General features: G+C 40.5%; 2 protein-coding genes across 3 annotated transcripts in view; one reads left to right on the top strand and one right to left on the bottom strand.

Moving 5' to 3' along the window:
• Positions 1 to 2,598, bottom strand: part of LOC142336563 (trafficking protein particle complex subunit 9-like) — a 113,066-nt gene extending 110,468 nt beyond the window's left edge. Inside the window, exon 1 of the mRNA XM_075385472.1 lies at positions 2,370 to 2,598. The gene's annotated coding sequence lies outside the window, so the exon portion shown is untranslated. The remainder of the gene's footprint in view (positions 1 to 2,369) is intronic.
• The window catches only part of LOC142336041 (uncharacterized), an 89,795-nt gene continuing 70,976 nt past the window's right edge, over positions 2,536 to 21,354 (top strand). For both annotated transcript variants that reach the window (XM_075384535.1, XM_075384534.1), the window contains exon 1: positions 2,536 to 2,644. In XM_075384535.1, the coding sequence (XP_075240650.1) occupies positions 2,609 to 2,644 (36 nt within the window). In that variant the 5' untranslated portion in view covers positions 2,536 to 2,608. The remainder of the gene's footprint in view (positions 2,645 to 21,354) is intronic.

The raw sequence follows: 21,354 nt of genomic DNA, 5'->3' as shown, positions 1-21,354 counted from the left end.
ATATAAATAACAACTATGACGGAACAAGTTTCATGATTTTTGAAGTTTTTGAATTTGAAAAAAAGAGAGAAAAAATTAAGCAAAAACTAAAAGAAGTAGTAGTTTAAATCATTAAACACATTGCCCAAATCACAAGGCTCTGCTTTGAACACGTTAAGAAATTGGTACTATTTAACGTTAAAAAAACCTCAGAAATCATTGATTCTTTTCCTTTCGAAAAAGAAACTAAAGCATGAATTTTAAACTGCACCTAACTTTTTTTTGGAAAAAAAATGTCGTCCAATTTGATACAAAATTTAACTCAATCTGAAGTCCCTGAATTATGATTTTTTGGAAAAATACTTGCTAGACTCATTTCCTTAAAATTTATGACAAAAAATCGCGTCAAATCAGCAAAAATGATTTGATATCGAAAAACTGATATATTTTACTATTCTGTTTAAACCTCCCACAGCTTAGTGGGCTTAAATCTATTACGCCCTCCAGTTGCACGTGCTATTTTTTACTATGTAGTAAAACGCTATATAACAACATATATTTTGTAACGGGGGGAGGGGTAAAAACCACTGGGGGCCAAAACAGAATAGATCCCAAAAGACAATTAAACAAGCTCATTTGTGTTTCATTTGAATTTCCATATTATCAGTCGTTAAAACGCTCAAGTGCAAATTTTAAAATGCCGAAAGTCTGTAGTGCCAGAAGTTGAAATGTGAGAAGTTCCTTCTTAGCCAAAAGTTGACTTCCGTGGACTTTCGTTGCCTTAAAACGCGCAGTTTTCGTATATTAAGCATGGTTACGTGACTCTGCAGAATTCACTTCGAAATTATGACTAAATATCTCTAACTGTTCCGGGGTTCTCGATCAATGACAGAAGTTTTCAGTGTCAGTGTCTTCAAGCAGATTCAGGTAACCATTACTTAGTGGGCCTGTTCGTAGTTTAGTTAGTGGGCCTGTTCCTAGCTAACATCAGATTAATGAAACTAGCTAACTTTTTATATGATATTGAGGATTTTTCTTTTTGTGCCCTTCAGCTTAGTGGGTAAAATTATTTGCAACCCCCAGACGCACGTGCCATCTTTTACATAATTATTTACCACGTAATTACATGTGCTATGTAACCGAGGGGGCATAACTTACTGGTAGCACAAGCGGAAAATATCCAATCCTAAACTTGATTGATTTCATGCGCTTTAGTAGATCATGTTGAATATGTAAAGTCGTGCATAAAGTGTAGAGACTGAGAAATGCTTCCAAGTTTTTTCTCGTCATGGCAATGAATTGAAATTGATTGTCCATCCGTTACCTGCGTTTACTTAGGACAATATGGGCACGCAAACTTAACATTTTAGGGACCGGTTTTCACGTCTCACCTCGTTAGAATTGGTGTCAATGTTCATACTTGATGAGCAAATATATTGAGTATACACATCTAATTGTTTTTCGGATCTATTCTGTTATTCTGTCCCCCCCCCCCCCCCCCTCCAGTGTTTTCTATGACCCCCACTTACAAATTTAATAAATGTTATATAGCACGTTACTATGTAAGAAAATAGCGCGTGCGCCTGGGGGTCATAAAAAATTTATGCTCACTATGCTGGGGGGGGGGGGGGGGGGGGCAAAACAAAATAGATCCTGTTTTTCAATCTCAGTTTTTTATTTTTTATTTTCAGATTTAAAAATGCAAGAATTATTTAGATGTATTGTATTAGACATTTTATTTATGATGATTTGTAACCGTGTACATTACATAAATCAGGATTTTCTTCTTTGTTAGATAATGTTCACGTTTCCATTTTGTTCATATTTGATGGGTTGCAACATCTTTACTATGTATAATTACCATGATCGAGGGTGGGGGGTTTATAGATTATATGGGATGTTTCCCGTTTGTGCCCCCCCCCCAGCTCAGTGGGTGCATATTATTTGCACCCCCCAGACGCACGTGCAATATTTTTACATAGTGATATACTATGTAATGGCACGTGCCCTGTAACTGGGGGCGCATAACGTACTGGGGGGGCACAAACGGAAAAGATCCATTATATGACCACTAATCTGGGGGGGGGGGGGGGGGGGGGGCTATAACGACGAAAGACCCAAGTGTTATTTATCTCATTATCCGATATCTCTTTATTACATACTGCTCTTAACGAAATATATCTTCACCAGCATTCTTCATGTTTCTCAATATTTCAAAAATCGTAAACGAAAAACAAATTTTTTGAAATAAACAGACAGCATTACTGCATACCCAATATTGGTCAGTAAATAAATTAAATGAAAACCGACGAATTTCCTCCATTTTTAAATAGAAAAATGGTGTACTCCGTGGATGTCTTTTGTACAAATGAACCATGTTGTCAACTCACCTTGAAATTGCAATCCAATTCTCTCCTTTTGTAGCTGAAAGCGTCACTTGGACAGACAGCGTGGAACGTCTTTTGATTTGAGTGTCATAAAATCATTCTGACACAATGATACCTCTCGAATGGATTTTAAATGATGAATGTTATACAACACATTCTACATATTTAAGTAAACACGTGTAAAATAGCTGAGAAAAGTGCGTTGATAATCCATAAATGAATATTCAATCCACAAATATCACATGGAAAAGCTGGGCAGAATTATCACACCATCTCCGGTAAGATAGTCATAGACATCCATTTTAAGAGCAGCAGCTATCTACCTGAACAACCGCGTCTGGTCCTTCCTTATAATTTTACCATAATGAGGCCCGGGTCGAGGTTTGGCGATGAATTTTCGTAAGAAATGCGGTGAAATGCGGTGAAAAAAAATAATTTTCACCGCGTATTTCTTACATCTTTTTGCGGTGAATCGCGGTGAATTATTTATTTTCACCGCGTTCTCAGTATTCTTACAAAAAAGAATCGTCCCCACACGGGTGCGAACCTCAGACCTCCTGCATGCCTTCAACTGCTTAGTCCACTGCGCCAACTCTCTCTTACAGATTTTTGAAAACAATTTTTGAAATTTATTGTGAATTTAAATCAGATTGAGTAAACTTTGGAAATCATATGCGGTGAATTTTTGTAAGAAATGCGGTGAAATGTGGTGAATTATTTTTTTTCACCGCATTCACCACTTTCACCGCATTTCTTACATTAATTTACCAAAACAGTCGATGCGGTGAATTTTTGTGAGAAATGCGGTGAATTTTGCGGTGAATTTTTATAAGAAATGCGGTGAAATGTGGTGAATTATTTTTTTTCGCCGCATTCACCACTTTCACCGCATTTCTTACATTAATTTACCAAAACAGTCGATGCGGTGAATTTTTGTGAGAAATGCGGTGAATTTTGCGGTGAATTTTTATAAGAAATGCGGTGAAATGTGGTGAAATATTTATTTTCACCGCATTCATTGCAATAACCGCATTTCTTACGAAAGTTCACCGCATTCATCGCATTTCTTACGAAAATTCACCTTAAATCCTCGACCCGTGGGGGCTATAATTTCATGGCCGGGGGCTATAAAGGGAAAGACCCCATTTCTCATCTTTTTCCATTAACACCCACTCTGTTCTCAAATTTTAACCTTCCAGCCCATAACTTTTTATTTACGGTTACTGGAATTTTTGCCCGTCTCCTGTCCATCATTTAATCCGACAAATGGGTCGTTTTGAAACCACTTTCCACATTTTTATTAATAAATTAATTATCAATAATAATAAATTCGGTTTCGGTTAGTACTCAAGAACAATTTACATTACAAATTTCATCAGTCCATTTTGAGGAGCACCAAACCGAGTAGCCGCTTAAGGCTCATCGCCTGTTTTAAAGCGCCACTGAGTATTTTTGAAAATCCACAATTTGATAGGAATTTTTGGAGCGTCGCCTAATATTGATTGCATATGCCTTAGTTGCCCTTGTCAATACAAAAAGATATAGCTACCAATCACTCCCCAAAGCAAAACACCGATCTTTTCACTTTGTGCCCCCGGTACTTTATGCACGCCAAGTTACAGAGCACGTAACATTACATAATAAATAACTTTTGTGAAAATATTGCACGTGCATCTGGGGGGGGGGGGGGGCGGCAATAACGGAAAAGATCCCTAAGCTCTATTGGGATCTTTTCCGTTTGTGCCCAGTTAATTGAAACTTGATCAATCTTGATACGAAACAGAATAAAATTTGGTGAGCATAAATTTTTTATTACCCCCAGAAGACGCACGTGTTATTTTCTTACATAGTAACGTGCTGTATGACAACATAGAATTTGTAACTGGGGGTCATAGAAAACACTGGGGGCCCGAAACAGAATAGCTCCTTTGGGTCTTTCCCATTATAGGTTCCATGAAATTATGGCCCCCATTATGGTATAATTGCCATGATTGGGGGCTATAGGTTATCTGACCACTAAAGCTACGGGCTATAATGGGAAAGACCCTAAAATTTGACAAATCATGATAAAATCTGGGTAAGACTCCTGGCAAGAAATGGATCTATTCTGTCTCGGTGCTTTTTATGACCCCCAGTTACAAAATAATAAGTTATAAAATGTAAGTCGTTATATGGCACGATACTATTTGAGGAAATAGCACGTGCGCCTGGGGTTCATAAAGAATTTGTGCTCACTAAGCTGGGGGGGACGAAAAACAGAATATATCCCAAGAAATATTCAAGATATGTACAGTCGTTTAAGATCAAGAAATTGAAGAAATAGGATTCTGATAAGATAAACAAGAAAGATTAATCATGTTCATATCAAGATTTGTCTAAGATTTAGCAAGAGTTAACACGAATAAGCAAAGAATGTCGGAAATTTTTTTTTCCAACCAGTAGAAGCCACACAAAAATTTTTGGCTCTTTTCCGTTTGTGCCCCACCCACAGTCCCCCTCCCCACCCCAGTTTTAGATTATGAGCTATTAAATAGTAAATCATTATGTAAAAATATGGCACGTGCGTCATGGGGGAAGTGCAAATAATATGCGCCCACTAATGGGGGGCATAAACGGAAAATATCCAAAATTTCTTGCAAAATAAGCTACACAAAACTGGGGACTTATACTTTGGGTATCGCTACGTTTGAATATCTTTGAAATCTGATTGAACGAAGAATTGTATTAAATTAAAGGCCGCCTGTAAGCGAACAAGAAAAACTAAGAAGTAAACTTTCTCTAGAAACAGCAGCACCAAAAATCGTTATTGCAGTGGACCCCCTTCACAAAATGAGACTCGTTCGTTGATTATCTTTACGTTTGAAGAGTTTTGAGATCCGATTGAAAAATTAATGGTTTTATTTAGATTTTTGACTGTAGGCGAAGAAGATTAGCTAACAGATAGACATTTCTATAACAGCCAGACCAAAAAGTTTTTTATGGAGTGGAACTCACAGGCCTAGATTAGTTTTGCAAACACAAAAGATATGCGATCATTTAAAAACTTTGCTTTAAAGCTTGAAAACTGCAACAGATCAGCTTTACTGTCACCTTGTTTTTCGAGAACGGAGGATTATGTTTTATTTGTTTTTAATAATGATATGCATAAAAACACTTTCGAAATATTGAAAAACATTGAATATATTTTTCAACAACTTGAGGGGTCCCTTGCCATCATTTTTAGGCTTATGAATTGATTATAACAATAAATATTTTTAAGGCTTAAAATTGCCACTGAACGGATTTACACTCATTTTTGTACTTTGAGTTCACAGAACTTTGTTTTTTTTCTTGGGACGAGATACATTTAATAGCAATTGGGACTGACAAAAAATGTTATCAAGATTTGTCAAGTTTTTGTCAAAGGTCGCAAATTGCATGACTTGTCAAATTGTATCAAATATCGAATCTCTCGGTGGGCGTACATCACGCGGGTCGCAGTTCTGCCGCAATAACCGCCTTCAGTTTTCGGATTATATCCCACTATGGATGGGAAGCCTGACCATATGAAGCGGTCCACTGGGGCTCAAAATCAGTTATCTTTTCAAAAATGACCTTAATTTTGTTTCTCTGCTGCACTGGAATACCTTATAGATTGCAAAAACTAGGCCACTCTTGATTAACAAGGTTAGCGATGTATTATTTCTCAAAAAGTACATAACTAATACCTAACATTTGGCTTGCGTTCTTTGCGTTCACCATTTTGTTATTATTCTTAAAATATTTGCAGCATATATATCAACTGTCTGTCAAGAGGGAGAATGATATAACCCAACGAGTGCAGAGCAGAATGACTTAAAATCAGGTTTAAAGGCAAATATTTTCCGCGCTCTGATTGCTTGATATCAAACTCGTTACCCTAAAGGCAGTTTTTTTGTTTTAAAAAAATACTTACAAAATAGCGTAACAAAGTTTTCTCCGTGATCGCACCCTCTCCCCTCGCCCCGCCCCATTTTCAGGGGAGTTGCGACCACGGAGAGCAGATTGGAGCGGAACCCGACCGCACACCGTAGGTAATCAATAGACAACAGCTGATTAATTCGCCATTTCTTACATGAGTTGTACCTCAATTTAAACCAACAAAAATAATTGACCAATCAAATTTAAGCACTCGGCTCTAATTCTGATTTTTTTCACGTTTGACCCTGCGCCCACTTGGTTTCAGTTCCTAGCTCCCTGGTTGAGCTGGACATAGAAATTTGATAGTCTCGGTTGTCTGGAAGCTGTCTGGTTTGTCTGGTCATATGTCAGTGACCTCGACTGGTGTCAGTCCGTACAGTTTTGACTCCCGATTAATTCATGAGTTTTTTTACCTGAATAATGTTGAAGGTGTAAAACACTCTTCCGAAAGCTTCAATTTATCAAGAAAGGATACATATCAACGTATTGTTAGCATATATAAAGCAACGTATAAGCACTATCAATTTCGATGTAACAAGTGAAACTTAGACGGCAAGATATTTTGATGCTCATTTAACAGGTTTTTTCGTCTGATGTCATTGACGAAAATTTTTCGTCTGATGTCACTGATGTCATTTCTGTCAAATCAGTTCGTATTCATCCAACAATTGTCTAGATAACCTAAAATTATTAAGCCGAAAACCAGCTTAATCGATACATATCGTGGTTATATTCAATTGAAATTAGGTTGAATGAGTTTTTTCGGAACTTTCTACGTATATTAGAACGTATTTATTTCTTATTTTAAAGTTTAGAAATACTCGATTCCGATTGGCTAAAATTTACTATGTAACATCCTCCGGCCCGGCAGAAGATGTTGGGGTAACTGGTACAATTTTTACGAGCGGGCGGTCGAGTGAACCGGTCGACGTACGTAATACGGCGGAGCGCGCGACACTATCGGAGCCGTAACGGAGTTCCACAATCCGAGCGGTTGGGTAGTAACCCCTAGGGTTGGTTTCCTCAACTATCCAAACCAAGTCACCGGTCTTAAGGTGTTGCTCGGCAGGCGTCTGCCACTTAGAGCGTCGGTTCAGCGTCGGTACATACTCTCTGATCCAACGGGACCAGATCGTATTAGCATACGACTGCGCGCGGGTGTAACGTTTACGGTGATCAATCTCAATCTTGTCGACAGTAGACGGAATACCGGTAGAGTATTCTTCTAAGAGAAAGTGATTAGGCGTTAAAGCGTTCAAATCGCACGGATCAGCGCTTACGGGTGTTAAAGGACAAAAATTGAGAGCATTCTCCACGAGACAAAAGGTAGTATGCAGTACCTCATTCGTGAGGTAACGCGTGCCAAGAATAGTGTAAAACACGCGCTTGAAGCTGCGTACCAACCTCTCCCAGGTACCACCTTGATGTGATGCGCTGGGTGGATTGAACCTCCACTTTATACCTTTGTGAGCGAGCTCAGCTGCAATGTTGACACCGTTCCACTTTTCAATACTTTCTCGGAGTTCTTTCTCAGCTCCAATAAAATTAGTGCCATTGTCGGACCAAATCATGGCAGGTGTACCCCTACGTGACACAAACTGCTCAACTCCCATAACACAAGAACTGGTGTCCTTGGATGTAACTATCTCGACATGGACAGCGCGAGTAGTGACACAGATGAAGAGGAAGCCCCACCATTTCTCAGTAGTAAGGCAGACAGTAACATAGAACGGCCCAAAGTAGTCAACGCCGGTGTTCGTGAAGGGAGGATATTGGTAAGCAAGTCTCTCCTTAGGTAAGTCAGACATGAGTGGTTGCATAGTTACAGCTTGGAAATCTCGGCAACTCAGGCAGTGTGCTTTGATGAAAGGCAAAGATGATCTTAGTTTCAGTACTGTATAGTGTTCCTGCACAATTGATCTTAGGTATTCAACGCTTTGATGGTAATTCTTTACGTGCGTGTGTTCTAGGCACAGTTTTACAAACGGATGACGTGCATCTAAGATGATTGGGAACTTTACGTTATACCCAACTTCCAATTAACCACTTGATGCGGCCCGATGAACGGATTAGCCCATTTGGACTAATATACGGTGAATGTGGAGCAATTCGGCTACTCCATTTAACAGATTTTTTGTCAAGAAGAACTTTTTTCGGTTTCAAAAGACTCTCCTTGCACCAAGTACTGCAGATGACGCTCGGTTTCGCCAAGCTCAGTAGGGTCAGTAATGCTACCATCGAGATTACGGTAGCCGGCATGTTTCGGCAAAAACCGAAGAACGTATGCGGAAATGCGCAAATACTTTTGATAAGAACTAAATTTATCAAACGGAAAAAATGAAGGAACAGGAGTTGTCCTTTTTTTGACAGATGTAGCCAGAGATACGGTGTCTTCCATAGTGACGGCTTGGTTGACGCCAAGTTTGATGTTTTTAATGACGTCTTTGTTCGGTACAAACGGGAAACGTGAGTTAGCTAGGAAATGTGGACCTTTGACCCAACTGCTTAGTTGCAAAGTCTCAGCGGACATTCCACGCGTGCCAGCAGCAGCTGGATTATCCTTAGTTGCGACGTGGTTCGATTGGTCAACGCTGGTATACTCCAAAATTTCGCAAACACGGTTTGCAACAAAGATTGGTTGCTTTTCATTAGAGTTTATCCACTGAAGAACGGTCGTGCTGTCTGTCCACATGAATACTTGGTTAACAGTTACAGTAAATACTTGAATAATTTCGTTCCTCAGCTGAGCGGCAAGTAGAGCTGCTTGCACCTCCAGTTTTGTGACAGTCATTACTTTCATTGGCGCCACGCGCGCTTTTCCCAAAACAAACGCAATTTCTGTTTTTACTTTGCCCGTAGGAGTTGTCACTCGGGCTCGAAGAAATGCGACGGCACTAAAAATGTCCTGGGATCTGTCATCGAACATATGCAATTCTACATTATCAAAGGGTCCAGTAAAATAACTTCGAGCAATTTTGATGTTTTCAGGCTTTGGTAAGTCCGCACTCCAAGCTAAAAATCTTTGAACCATGTCCTGTGGAAGCTCGTCAGCCCATTGTTGTCCTGTGACACGCCAGATGTCTTTTAAGAGCAATCGCGCACCAACGTGAGGGAATTGGTGATAGCACAGCTTGTACCCCTACTCACAACTAAAGTGTCATTAGTATGATCCCACTTTAGCCCTAGCACATGCGATGAATCCTCCTGACATGACACAATAACCTTGGACTCAAGTAGATTGAGGAGAACCATCAATTTGGTCAGCCATATTTGGCACATTGCTTACGAACTTTGTAAGCTTGAACCAACCGAGATGAACTGAGTCAAGGTAATCGTCCATGTAGAAGTTTTCAAGGACGGGTTTTGCAGCTTCGGGGTAAAACTTGGCATTGTCTCTAGCAGTGCGTTGTAATGCATAGTTAGCGCATGTGGGCGAGTCTTTGACCCCAAATAAATGGCGCGTATATTGATACACTACAACGTTAGTTGTGGGGTCCTCTAGCCACAGAAAGCGAAGTGGTGCTTGATCTGATGATAATACGCCCACCTGTAGAAACATTCCCTCGATGTCGGCGGCGACGGCATATGGATGTTGTCGGAAGCGAAGAAGTACGTAAGGTTTTGGAGCAGATCAGGGCCAGTCAGCAAAGATTTATACAGTGAGGCACCATGAAATTGTGCTGCTCCATTGAGCACCCTACGCACCTTACCCGGTTTGTTCGGGTTTGAAACCGGATGATGAGGTAGGTACTACTATCTCGGACCGGTTCTCAACCTTGTGAGCGTCCGGAATCTCCGTGTCAAACCCTTATTTAGATCTTTCTTGATGGTAATAGTATACTTCTCCCTATGGTCTTCATCCTTGGCCAATAGTTTTTCGAGAGACTTTAGTTGCACGAGGGAGGAAAAGTAATTATATAGGAGCTGGGTGTTGTCTGCTGCCCACAGCATTCCGACATCTTATCTCAGGCCGTTGTGTACGGTGGTATTCTCAAGGATTTCGTAAGCCCTTGCGTCTGCTGCAGATCGTGGGTCGACCTGCTTGTTTGCCCCAAATGATTCTATGTCGTACCATGACTTTACTTGACTTGCTATCTCCTTGTCATGTTCGATATTCACTTTAAAAACGTTGAGGTTAAACAAGAACTTGATGGTAACGGACCGCTTAAGACACAACCTATGGGTAAGCGTACGGCAACGGGTGAACGCTTATCATCGGCAGAGAAGTATTCTAACGGGCGGATGGCATGATAGACATCTTGTCCGATTATCATCTCAATGTCTTTATAGGAATATGTCACGGGATCAAGGACTGCTAAGTGTGGGTAAGTCTCTTGCAGGGCATGTACATTAATGATATCTGAGCCGACGTACAGACTCTCCTTAACAAAGGGGTTAATTGTAAATGGTTAGAAATCCAGATGTTCTCTTGGTTTCACAGTAACTTCAACAACTCTAGTATCAACTACTTCTTCGGTATTAATTGCCTTGACAGTTAGTTTAAGTGCTTTACCGTGCAAACCGAGTCTATTTGCGAGACTACCAGGCACCCAAGAGTTACTGCAGGCGGTATCACACAAAACTAAAGCCTTGGTATCTAAACCGGACGAATTGAACAACTGCAAATCAGTCACCTGAAGAAGCCCCTTAATGTCAGTAACTGATGACATCGTTGTCGTCTTATTAGACGGCTGTTTACTAGTAGTTGCTTTACTTTGACCTGTGTTGCCAGAAGACTGGATAGTATTGGGATTTGTTGACTGTTTTGCTGGAAAAACCCTATCTGCTCCATGCAATAGTGTGTTATGCGAAATATTGCACCCCTCTGCTCGGCACTTTCTCGGTTGAGGGCACTGGCGGAATGTGTGCTTGTGCCGTAAGCACGAAAAGCAAAGTTTGTTATCCGCCACCAACTTAGCTCTCTGGGTTGGAGTCTTTTCCTTGAAAACTCGACACTCCCATAGCCGGTGGTTACCTTTGCATACAATGCAGCAAGAGTAGGTGTTTGTGGAAGAAGATGGCATTTGCTTCTTTGTTTCCCTTTGTTGTGGATTTGATGCAAACACTTTTGAGGCTGTTTTGGCCTTGGTTACTGAACTGCTGTTATCTTCAGGCCTTGCCTTGGTTGCGCTTTGTTTCATAAGATCATGGGCCTCAGCTTGTTCCTTAAGCCTATCGTTAAAGTCAAGGAGGGTAGGCTTAACCCAGTGTTTCTTAACCGTAAAGAGCGACCACGACTCTTTCATGCTTGGTGGTAACTTCTCTACCGCTTGGTTAAGTAGGGAAGCGCTCATCAAGTCCATATCATATGATAGTGACTTGAAAACTCCAACGAAGGTGGATATGGCTGCAGAATAGTTAATGATGTTATCACTATTGTGCATTTTAAGAGGCGGAAAATTGCTTAGTTCATCCAAGTGTGCACTTACGACTGCCTGTGGCTGGCCAAATTTACGTTCTAAAGTCCTTAGTGCATCCTTGTACATTAAACCACAGTAAGCAAACTCGGCAATTGCAATCTGTGCTTTACCGTTGACGAGTGTCTTAAGGTATGTCAATTTAACGTCATCAGTGAGCGATTGCGAGTCAATCGCGCTTTTGAATTGACCATACAACTCGTGCCATTGTAATGGATCGTCATTATACTGAGCAGGTTTCCAAGGCAAGGGGTCATTTTTCTTGCTGGTTATTGCATCAGCCAACTCCCTAATCAATGACGCATTGTCCGGTATCGGAGAGGCAGGTGCAGACACCTGCGGACCACTCCAACTCAACGGTGTGGGTCCAACAAAAGGGTATGTTGGCTGAAAAACCGGAGTGCATAGACCAGGTACAACATTACTAGTAGTTGCGGTCGGGTTTACCTGTTGTGTGCCTGATGGTGATTGCCCATCAATCAAAAGGGATGAATTCGAATATATTTGGTGTGGAAAATTGGTAACTGATGGTGCAATGTGTGCCTGTACATTTGGAGCAACATTATTAACGGTAGTAATGTCTTGGTTGACTAATGACGGTTTGTGCTGCGGAAAACGCCAATGACTCGTATTTGGCACAAAGTGTTGGCCAAGAGAAATATTAGGCATATTTGCAGGAGGAGCAACGGAACGTACAACTTTGTATACATGGTACGTATTATTTTGAAAACTGTTGTGGACGGAAGGCTAATTGATCAAAGGGGCGTGTGGGATGGGAGCAGTGAGGTTAGGAAAAACTGGGTTCGGAATTGGAAGGTCATTAAGTTGAGCGTGTTCGGAGTTGTGCTGTTGTGTGTTTGGATTGGTGGGGCGCTTTGGTGCAAGGGAACGTTTATTGCGGCGGCTGGATGATTTGTTGTCGGAAAAGGAATAGTGGCGTTTGGTGCTCGGGGAACAAAATTAATTTGTTGTCGGGAGCATATACGCTGGGCCAAATTATTCTTGGGCAGAATTGATGTAGCAGGTCCCCTGGATTCTGAAATTTGAAGTTGTGCGTGTGAAAAAAAAATCGGACGATTTATTTTAATTTATTTGTAGTCGAACGGGTGATGAATGGGTGGTGAAGAAGCCCCTGGGGCATGTACAAATGGCGGGTGACTATCTGTGGTTCCTTGGTTAGTTATGCTTGGAAGCGCCGTGCCTTGTTGGCCTGTTTGATTCATTTGCGCCCGTAGGTGCGCCTGGTACAACGCCTGTGTTTTAGCAGCAGCAAAACTTTTTAGGTGGGGTATAATAAGGATCGAGTTGCTGTCAGGTCTCATTGCTTAAAATGTAATTGCCTCGACAATTTTTGGAATAGAATGCCTTGAAATTTCAGTGTTCTGATCTTCCACTGTTTTGCCGTTGGTGTAGCCAAGACATTCTGGAGGGTCAATAATAGCATCTGATTCACTAGTTTTATCCCCATTGTTAACACTTAAAGCAAATGAGGTGTTGATCCAGTCTTGGACAGCCTTTTCACTTCTCATTGAGCTCCTAGCACTTGCAGTTGTTTCAGATTGGCTACCTTTAGAAACGGCGTCCAACAATTCAAATTCTTGCAGAGTTGCCTCTGCCAACCGTTTCTTGTTCTTTTCCTCCAGTTCATCTAATTGCATTTGCTTTTTTGTTTAGCAAGGCGAATGGCTGCCTCATTCTGTTTCTCAATTTCTTCGCGCTTCATTTTAGCAATTATGTAATCATGTTTACGCTGACTAGATTTTTTTGACGAGGTCATAAGTGAGGGAATTCTAGAATAAATGGAAGCCCTTGGTTCCTGGAACTCGCTCACTTTATCATCAGTAGAGTTGATGTAGTTTCGTGCTGAAGCGAGTATTTTGTGGTTCTTAGTTGTCCTTGCCTCCAAGTAAGACTCTAATGAAGGAACAAGAGCACTTGGATCCTCCGTTTTTCCAGAAAATGCAATCAGGTCCTCATTTTTGTCTACAACAGTCATAATGCGTCGTTGCACTTTGTTACTAGGCGTTCAACTTTCACTCGCCTACTTTAAATATTTAAACAATGAAGAATATTTTCATGTATAGCATGCAATTCAGCCTCACGCTTTGACCTGGCTGCGTACAATTTTTGGACTTTTTGATCAAGACTATTGGACATCTCAATGTTATTATTTCCAAAAACCAGCAAAACTACCACTGCAAACGATTATCTATTATATGCACACTCCAAGCAAAACAAATCCATGCAAAATAAACCCAACGCAAAAAGCACAAATCACAGCACACTGTAGTCGGTCTGTAAAACAAACCGCTCAAAGAGCAGAAAAGATCTTCGAGCACACAGTGCCCGATAAAAACAGAAGTGGAGCGCTGAACGCTATGCGCTCAACGCGCAGGGAGACAAAGGACACACGAGAAGTCGAGCGTGCAACGCGCGACGAAACGGAAACGTTACGAACGGGAAGTCGAGCGAGCAACGCGCGACGCAACGGAAACGGGGCAAGCGAGAAGTTGGCCGAGCAGTGCGCGACGGAACGGAAACGGAACAGTCGGGAAGTTGAGCGAAAAACGCGCAACGCAACGAAACGGGACGGTGGGGAAAGAACGGGCGGGAAATGAGGTCGGAAAGAACTATGTTAGCAGACCACAGCAAAAACTCAACCAAACAACCTAGCCGTAACTCCAGAACAAGCTTAAGTCACACCCTAGGAAGAAGGAGAAAAGCTACTGCAAGACAATCTAGCATCGTTCATTATGGGGCTTAATAAAACAAGAAATTAATTTACGGCAATGCAGTGGTACACTAAAAGGATGAAAAGGTGGAGAAATTTACTAGCCGTAACTCCAGAATAAACTTAAGTCACATCCTAGCAAAACCCAAACCACAACAAACAATCAGCATACTAACGGTATTAAACAAACTACAGCAAAAATGAATAAACTACAATAGTGTATTTGCAGACTAAGACAGTTGGAAAAGTCAAGAAACAATCCAGCCGTAACTCGAGAATAAACTTAAGTCACAACCTAGAAGGCAAAGAGACCAAACTAACTAGCAGTCATACAGGTACACACAAACATACAGCAGCAAAGTCAATATACTACAACCGGAGGGCTAGTAAATTAGTAAAATTGAAAAGTTAAAGGACAATCCAGCCGTAACTCGAGAATAAACTTAAGTCACACCCTAACATGCTTTAAGACCTAAACAACAAACCAGCATACTAGCATACTCAACATACTACAATTAAAACAACAACATACTTCATCACATATGACATACTACATCAAAATCCGGAGAAGTAGCGGAAGAAAACGGAAAGCAACGTTTTTGGAGAGCCACGTTATTGAAAAGAAAAACGGAACACGGAGAATTGAAAGGTTAAAGGACGAAAAGGACGCGGACGAAAAACGGTACAAAAACGAGCGGTGAGAAAAATTATGGGAACTCGATAATTTTTTGTAGGCCGTAGGTTGTGAAAATTTTCACAACTTTTTCTGTGTATTGAGTTTCACTCAATTAACGAACCTTCTTGTTGGAGAGATTGATATTTGACAAATTTGTCAAAAAAATATGCTTTTGTCCAATTTTTTTCTATTTTTGGTCATTTTTTTGCAATTTCTTGAATACGGAACGGTAATCCACTAAACTGGACACTTTTATGCTCGAAAATACGGTTTATCAATACTCGGTAATAATTTTCTATTTTTTTTTTTGAATTGCCTCAAAACTGACAAAAAATTTTCAAAATTGAACAATTTAGCATTACTTTCTCTCAATTTTTTCGATATCAGAATTTATTTTTGGCTATACGAACCGACCGTATGAATTTTTTCGAATTTTTGGTAAATCTACCAAAAAATTTCAAAATCGGTGTTTTTCGACTCAAATGTCAGGTTTGTGGGGGGGGCCTTACCTATTTTTTTTACAAGTAGATAATTTTTCCCCCATGCGATATTCAAAAATAGTTCAGGGGTGGGTTTTTTTGCCGTCTAAATTTTGTGATGGAATTATGAATTTAATGCGAAATATAAAAGTTTTTTTTCCGTCTTACTGTTTTTTGAAACCTTCTTCCTGCAGCCGGGTAACGCACATCTGCATCTGGTTATGTTTATAATGTTGTGAAGTCGAAGTCGCTGTTCTCTATCGCTCCAATTATCTCACTCATCTCCAATGTTAGCGCCTGTGTTCTATGGAAGGAGGCTAAGAGTGAGATGGGAAGGTATCCTTTAGGATCCATCTTGCGCCTGAGGAAAAAGTCACGCTGCAGGTTCTCCACGCCGTAGAGGGGATCAAACAGGGTAGCTCCAACGCCTCCGCCCACGTAAGCACCACCGTTCTCACCAAGCGCTTATTCGTCGTCGAAGTCACTGTAGAAGCACCGCTTTCGTCCTTCAATGACTTTTGGGGCCCCTGCAGATGTTCTTAGCGCTTCTTCTTTTGTTCTTTTTAGCCCTGCTACTGATGGGTTGAGGTCCGTTGGTTGTCGCTGTTGCTATTGATGATGCACTTTTTGCAGTTGCAAGAGCATTAGTAGATGCTCGCGGAAGATCTATCGGCACCTATGTTAGCAGAGGTAGTCGATGGTTCTGCACTCATATCCGATATCTTCTTAATATGTTTAGTATAACAATTAGGCTAAAAGCCGGTCTCAGCACCAACTATAAATGGTTCGATAACAGAGCGGCACCAATGTTGAAGGTGTAAAACACTCTTCCGAAAGCTTCAATTTATCAAGAAACGATACATATCAACGTATTGTTAGCATATATAAAGCAACGTATAAGCATTATCAAGTTCGATGTGACAAGTGAAACTTAGACGGCAAGATTTTTTGATGCTCATTTAACAGGTTTTTTCGTCTGATGTCATTGATGTCAAATCAGTTTGTATTCATCCAACAATTGTCTAGATAACCTAAAATTATTAAGCCGAAAATCAGCTTAATCGATACATATCGTGGTTATATTTACTTGAAATTAGGTTAAATGAACTTTTTTGGAACTTTCTACGTATATTAGAACGTATTTAATTCTTACTAGCAGGCCCGCAAAAGCATTGCAAAAAAATCATTTAAACAAAAGGTTTAAAATTGAGATTTTTTCGTACCAGCTCGGGCTGTAAGCGATGCCCATCCTTCAACAGCCAGAGGTATTACGTTACGTTACCGATGTGTTTGGTTTAGTATATTACGCCAAGTAACACCAATTTTTTTTATTAAAGACTTAATTGGCTGAGCTATCTTGCAATTTTAAGTACCGCTAAGACTTGTACAGATAACAAACTTCTACATGCTGGCAGAGCGCAACTCATATAAAATATTAATCTACTGGTTTAAGGTGCGGTAAAACAGGCGAAGAGCGGATGAAAATTAAATCCTAATTTTTCGAAGAAACATCGCATCTTTCGAGATCACATTTTATACTCCCAAATTACCTATAAATTCCAAGTCCAACACCCAAACACGAATGAACAATTGCTATAACTGAATAACTGAATTGCAGGATAAGAGTCTGAGAAAAGGAAAAAAATCTGAGCAAAACCTCACAAACCTTTAGACCAGTTCAGACCTGCCCGCCCTAATTAATTTTAATCACCAATGGATGCTTACCAAATCGTTGGCCATCTGGGATATGCAAAAAGGAATCGTAATATGTAAAAAGAACAATCAGTATTGCATTAAAGCAACTCAATGTAACGGTTAACCTCAGTTAAATGTCAACAGCTCAAGGTCTCACACGCGTACACGCAAACACACATACATACACACACAGGCGCGCGCAAACAGGTTCACAAACAAACGCACAAGGATAAAATTCAGTGATTGTACTCCAAGCCATGGTTAACGCCAGTTAAATTTTATCAGTTGAAGGTCACAAACACACACACACAAACACAGTCACATAGACGTAAGCGGTCAAGTTAAAAGAACGTTCGAAAACAAATCGAACGTTTGAAAAGCAAGCAAACGTTCGAAAACTAATAAAACGTTCGAAAACGAATTGAACGTCCCAAAACCGAAGAGCAAAATGGTCATTTGAATGCCTACGTGCACACACATGCACACACACATACGCATGCACGCTCACAGACCCACGCACGCACACACATAAAACCAAGTCACAGATCACGCTGCATGTTTAAGGACCGTTAAAACATGTGAAGATTGGCGCTTAAACATGGTGGTATAGGATGGATGCATTACGCTAGGCTGCATGTTTAAGGGACGCTAAAACATGTGAAGATAGGCGCTTAAACATGGTGCTATAGCATTCGAGTTAGAATTAATATATAGATTATAAAGTTTAGAAATACTCGATTCAGATTGGCTAAAATTTACTACGTAACAAATAATGCCCTAATGTTTGGTGTCTTTGGTAATGTGTTCCATATTTATACAACTGTCACAGATTGAGGTCAATAATGGCACTAGAGGCTTTATTCCAAAACATGAATGAAAACGAAAGGAGAAATTACTGGCGGATGAAGTCATCTCGCGTCGTGATCGCGTGTCGTCAACTTATTTTAATCCAAATGACTTTTGACCATATGGCTGTTAAATTTTATCGATTATTTTTAGTGTCTTCCACTTCACAACCCTCCAGCTTAAACATTCGTCGTTAACCTCCGTGAAAACTGGTTAATAGATTCACTCATGTCATCATGAGTAAAACAAAAATTTTTGAATTTCAAAAATTTTAATTGAAAATTTGTATAAAGTCGACTTTGACTTGGGAATCACCTTGAAAGTGCTATCCAAGCAACTTTTCTCCAAGGCTTTTCAGACTGATTTGTAATTAGACGTGCCTAGTACTGATACTGATTTGGAGTTCGGTCAGGGCACTATTTAGACACACGGCTCCTGCAGACATTTATTAGCCACAGTAATATTGGACAGTTGATGATGTTGTTATTTGAATGGACCTTTGACCTATGGTGTATTAACGCTGACCGTTTTTCTCGTAGGACATCCCCGGGTCGAGGTTTGGTGGTGAATTTTCGTAAGAAATGCGGTGAAATGCGGTGAAAAAAAATAATTTTCACCGCGTATTTCTTACATCTTTTTGCGGTGAATGCGGTGAATCGCGGTGAATTATTTTTTTTCACCGCGTTCTCAGTATTCTTACAAAAAAGAATCGTCCCCACACAGGTTCGATCCTCTGACCTCCTTCATGCCTTCAGCTGCTTACTCCACTGCCCCAACTGTCACTTACTACCTTGGCATTTCTCGTGAATTTAAATCATATTGAGTAAACGTTGGAAAGCAAATGCGGTGAATTTTTGTAAGAAATGCGGTGAAATGTGGTGAATTATTTTTTTTCACCGCATTCACCACTTTCACCGCATTTCTTACATTAATTTACCAAAACAGTCGATGCGGTGAATTTTTGTGAGAAATGCGGTGAATTTTGCGGTGAATTTTTATAAGAAATGCAGTGAAATGTGGTGAATTATTTTTTTTCGCCGCATTCACCACTTTCACCGCATTTCTTACATTAATTTACCAAAACAGTCGATGCGGTGAATTTTTGTGAGAAATGCGGTGAATTTTGCGGTGAATTTTTATAAGAAATGCGGTGAAATGTGGTGAAATATTTATTTTCACCGCATTCATTGCAATAACCGCATTTCTTACGAAAGTTCACCGCATTCATCGCATTTCTTACGAAAATTCACCTTAAATCCTCGACCCGTGGGGGCTATAATTTCATGGCCGGGGGCTATAAAGGGAAAGACCCCATTTCTCATCTTTTTCCATTAACACCCACTCTGTTCTCAAATTTTAACCTTCCAGCCCATAACTTTTTATTTACGGTTACTGGAATTTTTGCCCGTCTCCTGTCCATCATTTAATCCGACAAATGGGTCGTTTTGAAACCACTTTCCACATTTTTATTAATAAATTAATTATCAATAATAATAAATTCGGTTTCGGTTAGTACTCAAGAACAATTTACATTACAAATTTCATCAGTCCATTTTGAGGAGCACCAAACCGAGTAGCCGCTTAAGGCTCATCGCCTGTTTTAAAGCGCCACTGAGTATTTTTGAAAATCCACAATTTGATAGGAATTTTTGGAGCGTCGGTGCGCCTGGTACAACGCCTGTGTTTTAGCAGCAGCAAAACTTTTTAGGTGGGGTATAATAAGGATCGAGTTGCTGTCAGGTCTCATTGCTTAAAATGTAATTGCCTCGACAATTTTTGGAATAGAATGCCTTGAAATTTCAGTGTTCTGATCTTCCACTGTTTTGCCGTTGGTGTAGCCAAGACATTCTGGAGGGTCAATAATAGCATCTGATTCACTAGTTTTATCCCCATTGTTAACACTTAAAGCAAATGAGGTGTTGATCCAGTCTTGGACAGCCTTTTCACTTCTCATTGAGCTCCTAGCACTTGCAGTTGTTTCAGATTGGCTACCTTTAGAAACGGCGTCCAACAATTCAAATTCTTGCAGAGTTGCCTCTGCCAACCGTTTCTTGTTCTTTTCCTCCAGTTCATCTAATTGCATTTGCTTTTTTGTTTAGCAAGGCGAATGGCTGCCTCATTCTGTTTCTCAATTTCTTCGCGCTTCATTTTAGCAATTATGTAATCATGTTTACGCTGACTAGATTTTTTTGACGAGGTCATAAGTGAGGGAATTCTAGAATAAATGGAAGCCCTTGGTTCCTGGAACTCGCTCACTTTATCATCAGTAGAGTTGATGTAGTTTCGTGCTGAAGCGAGTATTTTGTGGTTCTTAGTTGTCCTTGCCTCCAAGTAAGACTCTAATGAAGGAACAAGAGCACTTGGATCCTCCGTTTTTCCAGAAAATGCAATCAGGTCCTCATTTTTGTCTACAACAGTCATAATGCGTCGTTGCACTTTGTTACTAGGCGTTCAACTTTCACTCGCCTACTTTAAATATTTAAAAAATGAAGAATATTTTCATGTATAGCATGCAATTCAGCCTCACGCTTTGACCTGGCTGCGTACATTTTTTGGACTTTTTGATCAAGACTATTGGACATCTCAATGTTATTATTTCCAAAAACCAGCAAAACTACCACTGCAAACGATTATCTATTATATGCACACTCCAAGCAAAACAAATCCACGCAAAATAAACCCAACGCAAAAAGCACAAATCACAGCACACTGTAGTCGGTCTGTAAAACAAACCGCTCAAAGAGCAGAAAAGATCTTCGAGCACACAGTGCCCGATAAAAACAGAAGTGGAGCGCTGAACGCTATGCGCTCAACGCGCAGGGAGACAAAGGACACACGAGAAGTCGAGCGTGCAACGCGCGACGAAACGGAAACGTTACGAACGGGAAGTCGAGCGAGCAACGCGCGACGCAACGGAAACGGGGCAAGCGAGAAGTTGGCCGAGCAGTGCGCGACGGAACGGAAACGGAACAGTCGGGAAGTTGAGCGAAAAACGCGCAACGCAACGAAACGGGACGGTGGGGAAAGAACGGGCGGGAAATGAGGTCGGAAAGAACTATGTTAGCAGACCACAGCAAAAACTCAACCAAACAACCTAGCCGTAACTCCAGAACAAGCTTAAGTCACACCCTAGGAAGAAGGAGAAAAGCTACTGCAAGACAATCTAGCATCGTTCATTATGGGGCTTAATAAAACAAGAAATTAA

Source organism: Convolutriloba macropyga, chromosome 3 (assembly GCF_964194025.1).
Source record: "Convolutriloba macropyga chromosome 3, txConMacr16.3, whole genome shotgun sequence".
NCBI lineage: Eukaryota > Metazoa > Xenacoelomorpha > Acoela > Convolutidae > Convolutriloba > Convolutriloba macropyga.
This window is presented reverse-complemented; position numbering and strand designations above follow the sequence as displayed.